The sequence below is a fragment of the Mustela nigripes genome, chromosome 14 (genome assembly GCF_022355385.1).
Source record: "Mustela nigripes isolate SB6536 chromosome 14, MUSNIG.SB6536, whole genome shotgun sequence".
Classification (NCBI taxonomy): Eukaryota; Metazoa; Chordata; class Mammalia; order Carnivora; family Mustelidae; genus Mustela; species Mustela nigripes.
In genome coordinates, this window is record NC_081570.1 from 93275882 (window position 1) to 93293156 (window position 17275).

The following is a 17275-nucleotide window of genomic DNA, read 5'->3' on the forward strand; positions in this document are numbered from 1 at the left end:
GGTAGCTGCTTAACCAACTGAGCCACCCAGGCGTCCCTATATTTTGATTTTTAAATAGAAAAGTTTCTTATATTTTAAAGCAGAAGACATAGAAATATCTTAATTAATAAATGATCTATTTGTATTAAATACTGAAAAGTTCTGTAATAAAGAGGATGGTAGCTATTTGACTCGAAAGCATGGGTATAAAGTAATGAAACTTCTTCCCAATGCCCTCTCCGTAAGTAGGCTAGAACTCAGAACTCTCCTTTAGAATTGTTTTCAGGACCACAGAAGAGGAATGTCTTAACATTTTAAAGATTTTTTAACATTTTATTTATTCATGAGAGACTGAGAGAGAGAGGCAGTGGGAGAAGCAGGCTTCCTGGAGCAGGGAGCTGGATGTGAGACTCGATCCCAGGACCCCAGGATTACAACCTGAGCCAAAGGCAGACACTTAACTGACTGAGCCACCCAGGCGCCCCTGCCTTAATATTATAAAATTTATATCCTTCAGGATAGAAAGCAGTGGTTTGGTAAACCTACTTTAGCAATTGAATTTGGTTCCAGAAGGACTTCTGAACATTTACAAATTAACTATACCCTCAAAGAATAATGGTGTGCCAGAAAGATAGCCCAGGATCTGAAAGCAAATCCAAAAGTCTTCTAAAAATGTTTGAGAGGAGGCAATGTTAGAGTAAGTGTGTAGCCTCCCAAGGTAACAGATTTGAAGGTATCATCATTTAAGTATATAATTTCAGCTTTGTTTGCTTAAACCTATCATATTATCATCTACTTATTTTTCATATATTATAAATCATATGAAGTATTTATAGTATTTGGCAGAAATTATAGGAGTCATTTAAGTTACTGGATCTAAAGCATCTGTAGGATTAAGTGCTGATGATAAGAATAAAAACAGTATTAACATTTATTAGCATCTACTGTGAACAAGATGCTATTCTAAGCACTTTGTATATACTAATTCATTTAATCTTCGCAAAACCCTGTGAGGTATTTTCTCCGTTTAACATATGAAGAAACGGAGAGAGGTTGAGAGACTTGCCCCATTGCAGAGCTAATAATTGGCAAAGTTGGGATTTGAACCCAGTCTGGCTCTAGGATCCACACTCTTAGCTGCTACACTAGCTTCTCATTGACAATTCAATGAGTATAGGTAGAATTTAGTTAATATTTAAATATGGTATTTAATATTTTTCAGAAATCAGTGACTAATAACCTATACATTAGAATTTTAACCAAGTATTTTGAGTTTTGACTAAATGCAAAGACAACAGTATGATTGCAAAGTGAGGTTGTATGTACAAAAATTCTCTTTTTTTGCCCCTACAACTGGGACAGTTTTTTAAAATGTTAAAAAAAAACTATATTATATAATCTGTAGGGGTATTTAATCTCATATTTCAATATTCTTTTTCTCTGAAGAATTAATAGGACTCTCAAATTTATTCTTAGAATCTGGATTTGGTTTTTGTGTTTCCAAGACATCTTTTCATTTTGTCTAAAAGTAGTGGAGAAAGTGTGGGATATTGAACTCTAAAATAGATGTACTGTAAAGGCAGAAGGAAAAAGAGTTTTATTTTACAATTTATTTTACAATTTTTTGTATAATAATTTACAAGTATTATAGCCAAAAATAAAAATGATCATTGTGTGAGAACTAATTTCTTTTTTTAGAAAGACACTACTATTGGCTCGACAGCTTAAAGACAGAGCTGTCGAAGCACAGTCTTGTTATAGTCTTGGAAACACATATACTTTGCTTCAAGACTATGAAAAGGCCATTGATTATCATCTGAAGCACTTAGCAATTGCTCAAGAGCTAAATGATAGGTAAGTTACACACTTTTTTACTAAAATTAAAATATAGATGCATTATTGAGCCCCTAGAGTTTTTCCTTTGTTTTTGTTTCCTTTGTTTTCTTTGAAATTTTTAATCAAGGAATTTCTTCTGCTTTAGTCACCTCCTCTCTATATTATTGTTTGAAGGACTAGCATGTCTTAGAAGATGAGAGTGCTCCATATAGCCTTGAACCAAGACAGTAAAGAGGTCACAAACTCAATTGCCTACAGAGGTCCTCCTGACTAGATCAGTGTGGGAATAGTGGTCAACTTACAGATAAGGGCCAATATAAAGCTCCTCAGCTCCAGCTCATTTTGCTAGGCAGGACGGAGGATCTATGATGTCCAAATATTTCTCTTTTTTAAAGAGAAGCTGGAAGTCCCGAGTTTTATATGAAATCTTCTGATTTTTAAATGTTGATGGCTATTTTTAAAAAAACGGTATGAAAAAGCAGTGTATCTCTACGCATTTAGTCTGTAATGTTTGCTTTAGGAGACAGATTTTTACTTCATTATGAAGAATTTCTCTGTAGTTGTTCAAAGTAAAGTATGCTACTTCTAGTGAGTTCTCTCTCCCCAGTAGTATTCAAACATGGACTGAATGATTACCTGGGCTATCATGAAAAGAAAATGGAGTCGTTTAGAAGGACCTATCCAAGAGATTTTATTATTTCATAATAAATTGTATGTTTTAAAAGAATGTTTCCCATTTTAATACCTGACTCTGATTTCCGTATTATCTGGGTATTCTAATAAATCTCTAATATTAAGATAGTATGTACCTTTATGAAAGACCAAATAAATCCAAAGCATTATTTATACCTTTAATTACTTCTAGATAGCTTTTATTCCACATATAGCTCTCTTTCAGATAACCCATGTTAGCTTTGAATTGTTTTGTAGAATTGGTGAGGGAAGAGCATGCTGGAGCTTAGGAAATGCGTACACTGCTCTAGGGAATCATGATCAAGCGATGCATTTTGCTGAAAAGCACTTGGAAATTTCAAGAGAGGTATGAAACTAAAACACTCCTATCTGTGCTGTTATGGTTCACAAATTAGGAGGGTTGGGGGAAGCCCTGTTATTTCTCTAGATTGCTCCTATGTGACCTAGTAATAAATTTAACTATGTTATTCCCTTGGCATAAGAACTGCACAAAGCATTTTGAGATACAAATCAGAGGTCTCTTTGCATTGGCCTTCATGTAGGAAGACAGGAAAGTAAGGCCAAGTATGGCAGAATAGAAAGATTACAAAATATGCCTCCCATCTCTACATGGAAAAGTAGCATGGTATAGAAACAAAAACATGTTTTGTTTTGTAAACCAATCACGGATTTTTTCCTGTTGCAGTTCTGTCACTTTCTGGCTATTTGAGATTAGAAACCTTTTCTGAGTCTCATTTATCTCATTTATAAAATGGGACAAATAATATCTACCTTGCAGATCATTGTAAGAATTAGAGATAGTGTATATAAAACTGCCCAGTGTATTGTCTAGTGCTGGTTTAATATATATTAACTATTATTGTGGAATGGAAACAAAATTAGGAAATTTTAATCATGTGATGCCAAGTCAGTCTGTCACAGAATAACTTACATTATTATTAAATACAATTGTAGAAGTTAAAAGCAACTAATATTTAGAGAATGAATTGATACAATATAATTAGCTCTTCTATTGCCATACTTACAGAAATTTCTATTTTCTTTAAAACAATTATTGAAAAAAAACATTTAATTCAGTCTCTTAATTCTGATATAACAATTTTCATTTCTCTATATTTTCTTGAGTTTTGGGTTCACAACATTTTCAGCTAATCTTCACCATTTTTTGTCTTTTAATACTACTCTAAAATATAAATGCTTGTGGTTGTAGGTTGGGGATAGAAGTGGTGAACTAACAGCACGACTAAATCTCTCAGATCTTCAAATGGTTCTTGGTCTGAGCTACAGCACAAATAATTCAATAATGTCTGAAAATATTGAAATTGATAACAGTTTGCATGGTAAGTAATAGGTCTTCAAACCCAATTTCTTTATCCTCAATTACATTTACATTACATACCACATGTTTACCATGTCCAGAGAGAATATATAACATAGGAAGCTTAACTTTTTAAAATACCTTTTTGCTTTACCCTGTCCTATTTGTTTATCAATATAGAATATAGTATTTTCAGCTGTTATCATGAACTTAGGAATGGTAAAGTTATGATGATCTTCTTTTGTAAAAATACATTTAAATTCTGTATAAGGTCATTCAAAAGTTTGTATATGTGGGGCACCTGGGTGGCTCAGCGGGTTAAGGCCTCTGCCTTCGGCCCGGGTCGTGGTCCCAAGATCCTGGGATCGAGCCCCACATCGGGCTCTCTGCTCAGTGCAGAGCCTGCTTCTCTCTCTCTCTCTCTGCCTGCCTCTCTGCCTACTTGTGTTCTCTGTTAAATAAATAAATAAATAAAATCTTAAAAAAAAAAAAAAAGTTTGTATATGTGAAGATGACAAAATTAAAACATATTGTTTGGTTATTTTTGATTCAAATGTTTCTACGTATATGATTTTTATTTAGTTATTTTCTCCCCCCCCTTTTAAAAAAGATTTTATTTATTTATTTATTTATTTGAGAGTTGGGGGGTAATAAAAAACAGGGGGAGGGAGAGGGGCAAGCAGACTACAGTCAGTGTGGAGCCTGATGCAGGTCCCCATTTCACGACCCTGAGATGACGGCCTGAGCTGGAATCTAGAGACAGACACTTACCTGATTGAGCAATGCAGGCCCCCCCCTCCCATTTAATTTCTAAGGTGATCTCTTAGCATTATTACTTTTTTTTTTTTTTAATTCAGAAAACCTGGGAAATTTTTAGGTCAGCACCTACAGAAAGATTTGGTTTGACATTGCGACAGGGAAAGACATGCTGGACTGTCTCTATTTCTACATGAAAAAAATTGTACTTTTTTTTTTTAAGTAAGCCTTATGTGCCATATGAGGCTTGAACTCATGACCCTGAGATCAAGAGTCATACACTCTACTGACTGAGCCAACCAGGTGCCCCCCAAATTCTACCTCTGATTAAAGAAATAAAAAGGGACAATAATTTAATACTTTGTACATGCTTGTATGAGATCCATTTTACAGATCTGGCCGAAGCTTTAAAAATTCTTAGTCTGATAAAAGGTACCAATACAGATTAATGTTTTGAACTTGAAAGTCAGTGAAAAATCGAACTTTCATCTGTTTCCTTGTCTAACCCATATAAAGAAAGGAAGAAGGAAGAGATATTAGCAGCTTAGTCAGACTTTGAAAGAACATATAGTGAAAGATTCTGAAGTATGGGTAATTTATGGGACTGTGTGCTTTGCAACTGAGTAATGGGCTGTAAAATTTCTCTGCTTAATTTTCAAGTAGGTTATGTTGTAATATTTCTGATACTTTAACAAACTATTACTTGTCCTCATGGACCCCTCTAACTATAGACCCATTTTTTCGTTCCCACTTATTAAAAAAAACCTTGAAAATATTATTAATGTTCATTTCTTTACTTCTTCACCTCCCATTCCCTGCTCAAGTCACTCTACTCGGGCTTTGGCTCCATCGTGACACTGAAATCTTTTCAAGGTTACCAGAGATCTCCATTTTACCAAATCATTGGTCAGGTTACTTGATTTCTCAATGATATTTCCTACTGCTGATCATTCCCTTCTCAAAATACTTTCTTTGGTATTCCAGGATTATCCTCCTTTTCTGGTTTGCTCTCACCTCACTGGCCACTCTCAGTCATCATTACTGTCTCCTTATCATCTTTACATCCTTGAAATTTGTAGTGCCCAGAGATCAGTTCTTTTTTTTTTTTTTTAAAGATTTTATTTATTTATTTGCTAGAGACATAGCGAGAGAGGGAACACAAGCAGGGGGAGTGAGAGAGGAAGAAGCAGGCTCCCCGCAGAGTAGGGAGCCCATTGCGGGGGCTTGATCCCAGGACCCTGGGATCATGACCTGAGCCGAAGGCAGATGCCCAACAACAGAGCCACCCAGGTGCCCGCAGAGATCAATTCTTGGACCTTTTCTTCCTTTCCCCTTCCATCTCTCCCTCCCTATTATCTGTCTATCTTGTCCTTCCTTCCTTTCTGATTTTATCCTTTTTCCTCTTATTGTATACTCTAGATCTACTTCTTTTTCTTTCTTTTTTTTAAGATTTTATTTTTTAAAGATTTTTTTTAAACATACTTGATTTTTTTTTTTTAAAGATTTTATTTATTTATTTATTTGACAGAGAGAGAACACAAGTAGGCAGAGAGGCAGGCAGAGAGAGAGGAGGAAGCAGGCTCCCTGCTGAGCAGAGAGCCCGATGCGGGACTCGATCCCAGGACCCTGAGATCATGACCTGAGCCGAAGGCAGCGGCTTAACCCACTGAGCCACCCAGGCACCCGCATACTTGATTTTTTTTAAAGATTTTATTTTATTTATTTGACAGACAAAGATTAGGAGTAGGCAGAGAGAGAGAGAGGAGGAAGCAGGCTTCCTGCTGAGCAAAGAGCCCGATGCGGGTCTTGATCCCAGGACCCTGGGATCATTACCTGAGCCAAAGACAGAGGCTTTAACCCACTGAGCCACCCGGGCTCCCCTAAAGATTTTATTTATTTGTCAGAAGAGGGCAAGAGCAGGGGGAGCGGCAGGCAGAAGCAGGCTCTGCACTGAGCAAGCAGCTTGATGTGGGACTCAGTCTCAAGACCTTGGGATCATGACCTGAGCCAAAGGCAGACGCTTATCCAACTGAGCCACGCAGGCATCCCAAGATTTTATTTATTTATTGATTGATTGATTAATTGATTGATTGATTTGACAGAGGGAGCAAGCATGAGCCAGGGGGAGAGACAGAGAAGCAGACTACTTGCTGATCAGGGAGCCCGATGCAGGGCCCAATCCAAGAACCCTATGATCATGACCTGAGCTGAAAGCAGACACTTAACTGACTGAGCTACCCAGGTACCCCTAGATGAGTGCTTCTAATAGAACTTTCTGTGAAGATGGAAATATTGTAGATCTAATCTGTCTAGTACAATAGCCTCTAGCCATATGTGGCTCTTGAGAACTTGCAGTGTGGCTAGAGCAAAAGTGGAAATTAATTCTTAATATTATTAATTATAATTAATTAAAAAGTTAAGGGCCTCTGGGTGGCTCAGTCAGTTAATTGGCTGCCTTCAGCTCAGGTCATGATCCTACGGTCCTGAGACTAAGCCCCATGTCAAGCTCCCTGCTCAGCAGAGAGCCTGCTTCTTCCTCTTCCTCTGCCTGCCACTCTGCCTACTTGAGTGCGCATGTGCTTGCATGTACACTCTCTCTCTCTTTCTGCCCCCCCCCCAAAAAAAAGAGTCACATGTGACTAGTCTCAGTTTGGGCTCCTTGCTCAGTGGGGAGCTGGCTTCTCCCCCTGCTTATGCTCTCTCTCCCTCTCTCTTCCTCTGACAAACAAAATCTTTTTTAACAAATGTAAAAACAAAAAATAAAAGAAAGTAGAAGGCAAAAAATAGTAACAGAAGTTAATGAAATTAAAACAAAGATTCAATAGAGAGATTTTGAAAACTACAAATTTGGTTCTTTAGAAAGACTAGGGGCACTTGGGTGGCTCAGGGGGTTAAAGCCTCTGGCTTCGCCTTGCCTTCAGCTCAGGTCATAGTTCCAGGGTCCTGGAATCGAGCCCCACGTCAGGCTCTCTGCTTAGCGGGGAACCTGCTTCCCCCTCTCTCTCTGCCTGCCTCTCTGCCTACTTGTGATCTCTGCCTGTCAAATAAATAAATAAAATCTTTTTTAAAATGCCTATAAATTAAAAATAAGACAGATAACCCCCCCAAAAAATCATCAAAATGATGAACAGAAGAAATACAAATAGCCCATAAATATATGAAAAGATATTTAACTCATTTAATCAGGGAAAACGACAGTGAGGTTAATACTGGAAACTTATGAGGTGGCTAAAAATTAAAAGGTCTGAGAATACCAGTATTGAGATGTGGGTAATAGAAACTCTTACTCAGTGCTGACAGTGACAGAAATATATCTACTCTCAAGAACAATCTGGCAATATTCTGGGAAAGTTGTGAATGTAGTAAGCATACGCATACTGCTGATAGCCAAACTGGAAGAAATTCTTTCTCATGCCACTAAGATATATTTCCAAGAATTTCTGTAGTAGTACTTATTTATATGATTTTTTTTTAAAAACTGGAATCAACCTATAAATCTGTCCCTAGTAGAACAGATAAAGAATTTCCTAGTCCTAAAATGGCAATGAAAATTAAACTAAACTACACATAGCAACTTGGCTGAATCTCTCAAACGTAAGGTTTCTCAAAGGAATCAAGTTAGATGATACATAAACTATGAGAGCATTTATTTACTATATCATAAGCTATGTTGCTTAGAGAGCTATTCATATGTAATGAAAATTTAAAAATTACCATGAGGAGGCAAGTTATAGGAAGAGTCACATAGATGAGGAATTAATGTGTTGATAATGGTTTATTTCTTAAGCTGGGTATTAGGTATCATATATTCCTTATATTATGTCTTTAAAATATTGCTTAATCTTTAAAATATTGAATGGATATGAAAATTCTATTTTAATGATTATTAAAAAGAAATTTGAGAAAGTTTTAATTTAACATTTAATGTGATCTTAAAATGAAAGTGAGTGACTTAGGAAAGAGTTACAACAGGGACACCTAGCTGGCTCGGTCAATAGAACATGCGACCTTTTTTTTTTTTTTTTTAAGATTTTTATTTATTTGACAGAGATCACAAGTAGGCAGAGAGGCAGGCGGGGTGGGGTGCAGGGGGAAGGAGGAAGCAGGCTCCCTGCTGAGCAGAGAGCCCAATGCGGGGCTCAATCCCAGAACCCTGAGATCATGACCTGAGCCAAAGGCAGAGGCTTTAACCCACAGAGCCACCCAGGCACCCCAGAACATGCTACTCTTAATCTTGGGATCATGAGTTCAAGTTCTACATTGGGCATGGAGCCTACTTTAAAAAAAAAAAAAAAAAAAAGGAACAAGATATAGTACTAAGGATGTTATTTTGATTATTAGCTCAAAACTGAAGGCCTAAAGCCTTTTTAAAAAAATATTTATTTATGCATAAAAAACAGAGAGAGGCAGAGGGAGAAGCAGGCTCCCTGCTCAGGGAGCCCAATGTGAGACTTTATCCCAGGACACAGGGATCGTGACCCAAGCTAAAGGTAGACGCTTAACTATCTGAGCCACCCATGCACCCTCTAAAGCCTTTTCTTCAGGTTTTTACTTACTTAAACTGCCGTACAGCTTTTTTTCCTCCTTTATTTAATTTGAAATTTTTTTCAGTTTTATTGAAAAATGATATACATGACTAATTTTAAGGTGTACAAGCAAGATGGCTTGATTTTCTCGTGATGAACATCCTTACGATAAACCCTCTTAGCAGCTTCCCTAAGTATCATAGAGCAATGTTGACTATAGTCGTCATGTTGTATATTATATTCTCTAGTACATATTTACTTTATAACCAAAGTTTATACCTTTTGACCACGTTCCCCTCCCCTAATCCCCTCTGCTTCTGATAAGCAGATCTCTTTTTCCTAGTTTGGGTTTTTTTTTTTTTTTTTAAGATTCCACTATAAGTGAGATCATACAGGATTTGTCCTTCTCATTTTTTCTTTTAAGAGTCTGTGGATAGTATATAACCAGTTATTATAAAATGCCTTTTCTAAATTAATGGGTAATGTTAGAACCAAAGTTAGTTTCCAACCAAAATGTAGCTTCCGTACATCAAAGCATTTTGGAGGGAGTGGATATTCTATTTTTTTGTATTTGGTATGGAAAATTATTATTCTTAAAAGAATACGTGTTTGTACAAGTTTCCTCCTTCCATATGGGCTTGTGTAACAGACTTTAAAATTGAATAACCTAGTGATGCTGTACTCTTAAGGGCTCCCAGGTTTATTTGAATTAATTTTTTTTTCAAAGGTGCACGCCCCAAGTTTGGACGCCGACACAGTATGGAAAACATGGAACTTATGAAGTTAACACCAGAAAAGGTTAGCAACTTTTATGTTTTAAATTTCTTGAACTGTTAAAATCAAATATTTAAATAACTTATAACTTAAATGAATAGTTTAAATAAACCTTGTCTTGTATAGGTATCACTTTAAAATTTTCCTTTAAAAAGAATGAGGAAAAAAGTATAAGTCCAAAAAGAATGTGTGTAGTATGATGCCACCTGTTCAAGAAGAGCATTATGCATAGATATCCTTTGTAGATGCATAAAACCTTTCCAGAAGCATATGTAAGAAAATTGCTAAGAATAGTTGCTTCTGGGAAAAATACTGGGTGTCTGAGTTAGGAGAGATATTTACTTTATATATAGTTTGAACTGTTTGAATACTTTAACATGTACATGTATATTTTAATTAAAAGAAAAAATTTTAAAAGGTTAGGAAGCTTTTTTTTTTTCTCCCCCAACTAAGTAATGGCAAAATTATTGGCAAGGTTAATATTTATGATCAATCTAGTTTTTCTGGCTGCATTTCTTTTTTTTTTTTTTTTAAGATTTTTTATTTATTTACTTGACAGACAGAGATCACAAGTAGGCAGAGAGGCAGAGAGAGAGAGGAGGAAGCAGGCTCCCTGCTGAGCAGAGAGCCTAATGTGGGGCTCTATCCCAGGACCCTGGGATCATGACCTGAGCCGAAAGCAGAGGCTTCAACCCACTGAGCCACCCAGGCGCCCCATCTGGCTGCATTTCTTAAAAGCATTTTCTTAACTGACAGATAACTTTTTATTCAAGATCTTGGTCTAGGCTTTTTTTTTTTTCTTTTTAAGAGAGAAGGGACTTTATAATTAGAGCTTATTTTTGTCTTTATTATTTTTTATTAAGTTTTTTGTTTTAATTCCAGGAGAGTTAACATAGTGTTATGAGTTTCAGGTGTACAATATAGTGATTCAGTACTTATATATACATTACTGAATGCTCATCACTCTAAGTGTACTCTTTTTTTTTTTTTTTAAAGATTTTATTTATTTATTTGACAGAGATCACAAGTAGACAGAAAGGCAGGCAGAAAGAGGAGGAGGGGAAACAGGCCCTCCGCTGAGCATTGAGCCAGATGCGGGGCTCGATCCCACGACCCTGGGATCATGACTGGAGCCGAAGGCAGAGGCTTTAACCCACTGAGCCACCCAGGTGCCCCTCTAAGCGTACTCTTTAATCCCCATCACCTATACCACCCCTCCCCCCCCCCCCCGGAAAAAGGTTTTTAAAAAAAAAAAAAAATCTAGGCTACTTTCTTACACCTTCATTTAACTTAATTTTACATTGTTAAAGTAGGTGGTTGTTCTTTTATGGTATATTATATAAAATGCTTCTTATAAAATAAGTTCATTATAATAACTTTAGAAAATTTCAACAAGGAAATTAAAATTATCAGTAATCCCACCTCCCAGTTATTGTTATTTTGGTTTTTATTCATCTTGCGTTTTTGTATGAATACTGTCATATTTAAAGATATATTTTATAATGCATATTTAATATATCATTTCCATGTTAAATATTTCTCTGCCCTATTATTACAAGCATGTGTTTTTTTAATATTGACATTTTTGTGAGAATAGTTTTCAAAAGACTAACATCTAATTGATTTGAACTTATATCCAGTATCTTTTTTATTCCAGTCAGAGTTGTTCAAAAACTGAAAGACGTCATGATTTCCCCCAAATATCTACCTCTTACCTTGTCAGTTCTCAAAGCTGTCCAATCTGCAAATTATTAAAAAAAAAAAAACAAAAAACCTTTAAGTCAATTTAAGCTTCTTTTTCTTATTCTTGAGGAACATACTAATAAGTAGCGAAATTAATTTGCTACCTTGTGCCCAGCTGTGTACTAACCATAGATTCCTTTAAGAAGCTAACCAGATTCTTTTTTGGGGTGTTGAGTTTGAGAAGTTCTTTATAGATCATGCATACATGCCCTTTATCTGTAGTGTCATTTGCGAATATTTTCTCCCATTCCATGGGTTGCCTCTTTGTTTTGTTGACTGTTTCCTTTACTATGCAGAAGTTTTTATCTTGATGAAATCCCAAAAGTTCATTTTTCCTTTTGTTTTCCTTGACTTTGGAGACATGTTTTGAAAGAAGTTGCTGAAAAGGTTACTGCCTATGTTTTCCTTTAGGATTTTGATGGAATCCTATCTCACATTGAGGTCTTTCATCCACTTAGAGTTTATCTTTATGTATGGTGTAAGAGAATGGTCGAGTTTCATTCTTCTGTATAGAGCTGTCCAATTTTCCCAGCACCATTTATTGAAGAGACTGTCTTTTTTCCATTGGATATTTTTTCCTGCTTTGCCAAAGATTAGTTGACCACAGAGTTGAGGGTCCATTTCTTGGATTCTGGGTTCTCTATTCTGTTCCATTGACCTATGTGTCTGTTTTTGTGCCAGTACCATGCTGTCTTGGAGATCATGGCTTTGCAGTATAGCTTGAAATAAGGCAACGTGATACCCCCAGCTTTTTCTTTTTTAACATTTCCTTGACGATTTGGGGTCTTTTCTGGTTCCATACAAATTTCAGGATTGTTTGTTCCAGCACTTTGAAAAAGGCCATTGGTATTTTTATCAGGATGACATTGAAAGTATAGACCGCTCTGGGCAGCATAGACATTTTAACAGTGTTTATTCTTCCAATCCATGAGCATGGAATGTTTTTGACATCTTTCCATGTCTTCTTCAATTTCCTTCGTAAGTGTTCTGTAGTATAGATCCTTTCCCTCTTTGGTTAGGTTTGTTCCAAGGTATCTTAAGGTTTTGGTGCTATTGTAAATGGAATCAACTCCCTAATTTCTCTTTCTACTGTTACATTGTTAGTGTATAGGAAACCAACTGATTTCTGTGCATTGATTTTGTAACCTGCCAGGTTACTGAATTGCTGTATGACTTATAGTAATTTGGGAGTAGTCTTTTGGGTTTCCACACAAAGTATCATGTCACCTGCAAAGAGAGGGAGTTTGACTTCTTCTTTGCCAATCTGAGTATCTTTTCTTTTTCTCTGATTGGTGTTGCTATGACTTCTCGTACTTCTAGTACTATGTTGAACAACAGTGGCGAGAGTGGTCGTCCTTGTCATGTTCCTGATCTTAAGGGAAAGGCTCTCAGCTTTTCCCCATTGAGAAAAGCTCCATGTGGGCTTTTCATAGATGGTTTTTATGAAATTGAGCAATGTTCCCCCTATCCCTACACTCTGAAGAGTTTTAATAAGGAAAGGATGCTGTATTTTGTCAAATGCTTTTCCTGCATCAATTGAGAGGACTGTGTGGTTCTTGTCTCTTCTCTTACTTGTTTTATCATATCAATTGATTTGTGAATATTGAACCACCCTTGCATCCCAGGGATAAATCCCTGATTGTGATGGATAATCCTTTTAATGTACTTTTGGATCCTATTAGCTAGGATCTTGTTGAGAATTTTGGCATCCATATTCATCAGAGATACTGGTCTGTAATTCTCCTTTTTGATGAGGTCTTCACTTGGTTTTGGGATCAAGGTAATGCTAGCCTCATAGAATGAGTTTAGAAGTTTTCCTTCTATTTCTATTTTTTGAAACAGCTTCAGGAGAATAGGCATTATTTCTTCTTTCAATGTTTAGTAGAATTCTCCCACCTGGACTCTTGTTTTTTTTGCATAATTTTTGTTCGCTGCTCAGCCTCATTAGTGGCTGTCTAGGAAGCCATTCAAAAAATGGGCAGAAGACATGAACAGACACTTCTCCAAAGAATATATACAAATAGATAACAGGCACATGAAAAAATATTCAACATCATTAGCCATCAGGGAAATTCAAATCAAAACCACACTGAGATACCACCTTATACCAGTTAGAATGGCAAAAACTGACAAGATAAGAAACAACAAATGTTGGAGAGGTTGTAGAGAAAGGGAACCCTCTTACACTGTTGGTGGGAACATAAGTTGGTGCAGCATTTTGGAAAACAGTGTGGAGGTTCCTCAAAAAGTTAAAAATAGAGCTACCCTATGACCCAGAAATTGCATTACTATTTACCCCCATAATACAGATGTAGTGAAAAGAAGGGCCACATGCACCCCAATGTTCATAGCAGCAATGTCCACAATAGCCAAACTGGAAGGAGCTGAGATGCCCTTCAACAGATGAATGGATGAAGGAGCTGTAATCCGTATGTACAATGGACTATTACTCAGCCATCAGAAAGGGTGAATACCCAACATTTGAATTAACATGGATAGAACTGGAGAATATTATGCCGAGTGAAGTGAGTTAAACAGAGAAAGACAATTATCAAATGATTTCACTTATTTGTGGAACATAGGGAATAGCATGGAAGATATTAGGAGAAGGAAGGGAAAAATGAAGTGGGGATAGTCAGAGGGGGAGACGAACCATGAGAGACTGTGGACTCCAGGAATCAAACTGAGGGTTTAAGAGGGGAGGGGGTGAGGGGATGGGTGAGCCCGGTGATGGGTATTAAGGAGGGCACATATTGCATGAAGCACTGGGTATTATGCACAGTGAATCATGGAACATTGCATCAAAAACTAATGATGTACTGTATGATGGCTAACATAACATAATAAAAAAATTATATTAAAAAAAAAAAACAAACAGCTAACCAGATTCAACCCTGTAGTTTTCCAAGAGCCAAATAATGACAAGTTTTATCTTTAAAATATGTTTGGAATTAGTTGTTTTCTTTTCCTCATCATAAAGTTGCACTGAGTTATTTCATTAGGCTCAACAAAGTAAAGAAACATATATAAAGATAAAAGATGTCTGTCTTAGAGATGCTTCTTGGGAAAGAGTGTAACTGAAGGGAGGTCTTGAGACCCTGGATGTCAGAAAACGCCTTTTTGCTACTCTCACATTTGATTGTAGTTCCACTTACATTGGAATTATTGGCTGGAAATAATTTTCCTTCGTAATTTTAAGGACATCGTTCCAGTCTGTGTTCTTCAGTGTTTTTGTTGAAAGGTCCAAGTAAGTATATAGGAAACATTTAAAATTTTTCACATTTTGAAACACTTGGGATATAGGTGGGTTTTATGTTCTAACATCTGGGGCCATTTAAGTTTTTCTTGAATCAGTAGACCCTGAAGTCCACTCTAGCAATAATTTCCCCTTATCACCTGTATGAGAAAAGGAATGGGGGCCTGTGGGGGGGGTGGTTCAGGGTATGGGGAGGCTTCATTTGATGCAGAGAGCTGGCTTAGTCGCTCACTAGCTGCCTGTGTCAGGTATGATAGCCTCAGGAATAGGACTTACTCTAATTTGTGCCTCATGGTATAACCATGAAAAAAATGTGTTTTATCAAATTATTAGTTATTATATAACATAGACTTTTGGACTTACTTGCAAACACTTAAGCCGCAAATGTCACATAGCTACTGTAAATACTGTAGGTTTCCCTTTCCACAGAGTGAATATTTGTTATATTGAGTCTGCTATTTAGGTTATATTGAGTCTGCTATTTAGGTTATATTGAGTCTGCTATTTAGAGGTTAAGTATATTTAAACTAGGTCTAGGCCTATATAAATTGCTCATTAGATGTTTTGCCTATTGAGAATTAGTAGCTGGTGAAAACAAAAAATATCAACCAAAAATTACTACTGCTTATATAAATTTTAATAATTTATTTTTAATTTTAAATTTATATATAAATTAATAATGTTAATTTCTACAGTTAAAAATTCTATGTGCATCCAAAATTTCCAGGTGTAACAGATTAACTAACTCACATCCAGAATAAAATTTGCTCTTTCCCTGACCATTCAAATTTTATTTTTATGGGATTTTGACAAACTGTTTTCTTAAGTTCTTAAAAGCCACCATTTTATGTTTTGGTAATGAGAAATCCACAGTATACATTTGGTACAAGCTGTTGAAAACAGTGAGACACACTGGCAAAAAGGAATTTAAGAGATCTAGCTGCCCCTCCACACAAAATGAGTGGTGACGGCAGGTTAATATTATAGAAAACCAGAGATTGTTTTTTTATTCATGTCCTGCTTTCCATTTTTTATATTTATAATTTTGTAGGTACAGAACTGGAACAGTGAAATTCTTGCTAAACAAAAGCCTCTTATTGCCAAACCTTCTGCGAAGCTGCTCTTTGTCAACAGATTGAAGGGGAAAAAATGCAAAACTAATTCCTCCACTAAAGTTCTCCAGGATGCCAGTAATTCCATTGATCACCGAATTCCAAATTCTCAGAGAGTATGTATAAAATAAGGTTTTGAGTATCTACATTTTAGTATTCTTATACTGGAACTGAATATTTGGAAATTTATATTGGACATTTAATACAAAATGCCATTTTTATTCAAAGAAGTCTTCCATATTTCCCTCTTTCTGTTGTCTTTAAAGCTAGAAACTATAATTTCTCCATTCATGTTGTTTCATTGCTTTGGACAGTAGTTGTCCCTATTTTCAAAAATACTACCTTTTATTTACTGGAGTGTCTCCCAGTAAAACTGTCCTTCTTTCAGCTTAGAAGTTAAACAAATGAAATTTAGATGATCAAGGATTTTAAAATACTAATTTAAAACAGTATCCGCTAGCATCAACTTCTGTTTATTTATACTGAAATTATAACAGTTACTAAAACTATTCTGATGAAACAAGAAACAAGTTAATTAAGAAATAAAATCTCTGGAGTATCTCTAATCTAGCTAAGTTATACTCTGATAAAAGAATCAAAATAAATTACAAAGATGATTCTTCAAATTACCAAGTCCATTTCTCAATGACAGCTTTTGGGAATATTGTGTTAGTCTTTTATTTATTTATTTTATTTTTTTTACAGACTTCTCTTGTCCCTTAAGAATTAGTTCTGCCCTTCTCCTAAGGCCTATAAAATGTACCTCTACTATAATATTTACATCATATGAAAAAACAAAATACTTTTTATTAAACACTGCAACTGTCATTTTAAGCTTTGAAGCTTTCCAAGTAAAGTATGACTGGTTTCCCTCTGCCCCAAATATTCATTTATTTGAAGTTATATATTTTTTCAAGACCACATCTTTAATAAAGGACTTGGAAATCACAGTTCTTAGTTTTCAATTGGAAATTGGAAATCACTATTCTTAGTTTTCAGTTCTTAAATTAGTTTACTTTCAAATTCTGTTGTAGAATCTTAGAACTGAACTTTGAGCCTATTTAAAAATAAACTGCTTCAGATACTGAATGAATTTATATAATGAATACTGAATGAAGTTATATAAATTCATTCAGTATTTGAAGCAATTCCCCAGAGTGTGAGGTACATTTTTTTTAAAAGTTATTTATTTATTTATTTGAGACAGAGTGTGAGCAGGGGGAGTGGCAGGCAGAGGAAGAAGCAGACTCCTCACTGGGTAGGGAGCCCAGTGCAAGACTGG

The 17275-nt window shown here is 35.8% G+C and overlaps 1 protein-coding gene across 3 annotated transcripts in view; it reads left to right on the forward strand.

Moving 5' to 3' along the window:
• Positions 1 to 17275, forward strand: part of GPSM2 (G protein signaling modulator 2) — a 59104-nt gene that overhangs the window by 23679 nt on the left and 18150 nt on the right. For 2 of the 3 annotated variants that reach the window (XM_059375610.1, XM_059375611.1), the window contains 5 exons: positions 1678 to 1833; positions 2746 to 2854; positions 3719 to 3848; positions 9836 to 9906; positions 15933 to 16109. In XM_059375610.1, coding sequence (XP_059231593.1) covers positions 1678 to 1833; positions 2746 to 2854; positions 3719 to 3848; positions 9836 to 9906; positions 15933 to 16109 — 643 coding nt within the window. The remainder of the gene's footprint in view (positions 1 to 1677; positions 1834 to 2745; positions 2855 to 3718; positions 3849 to 9835; positions 9907 to 15932; positions 16110 to 17275) is intronic. The other variant, XM_059375612.1, reaches the window with a different exon arrangement.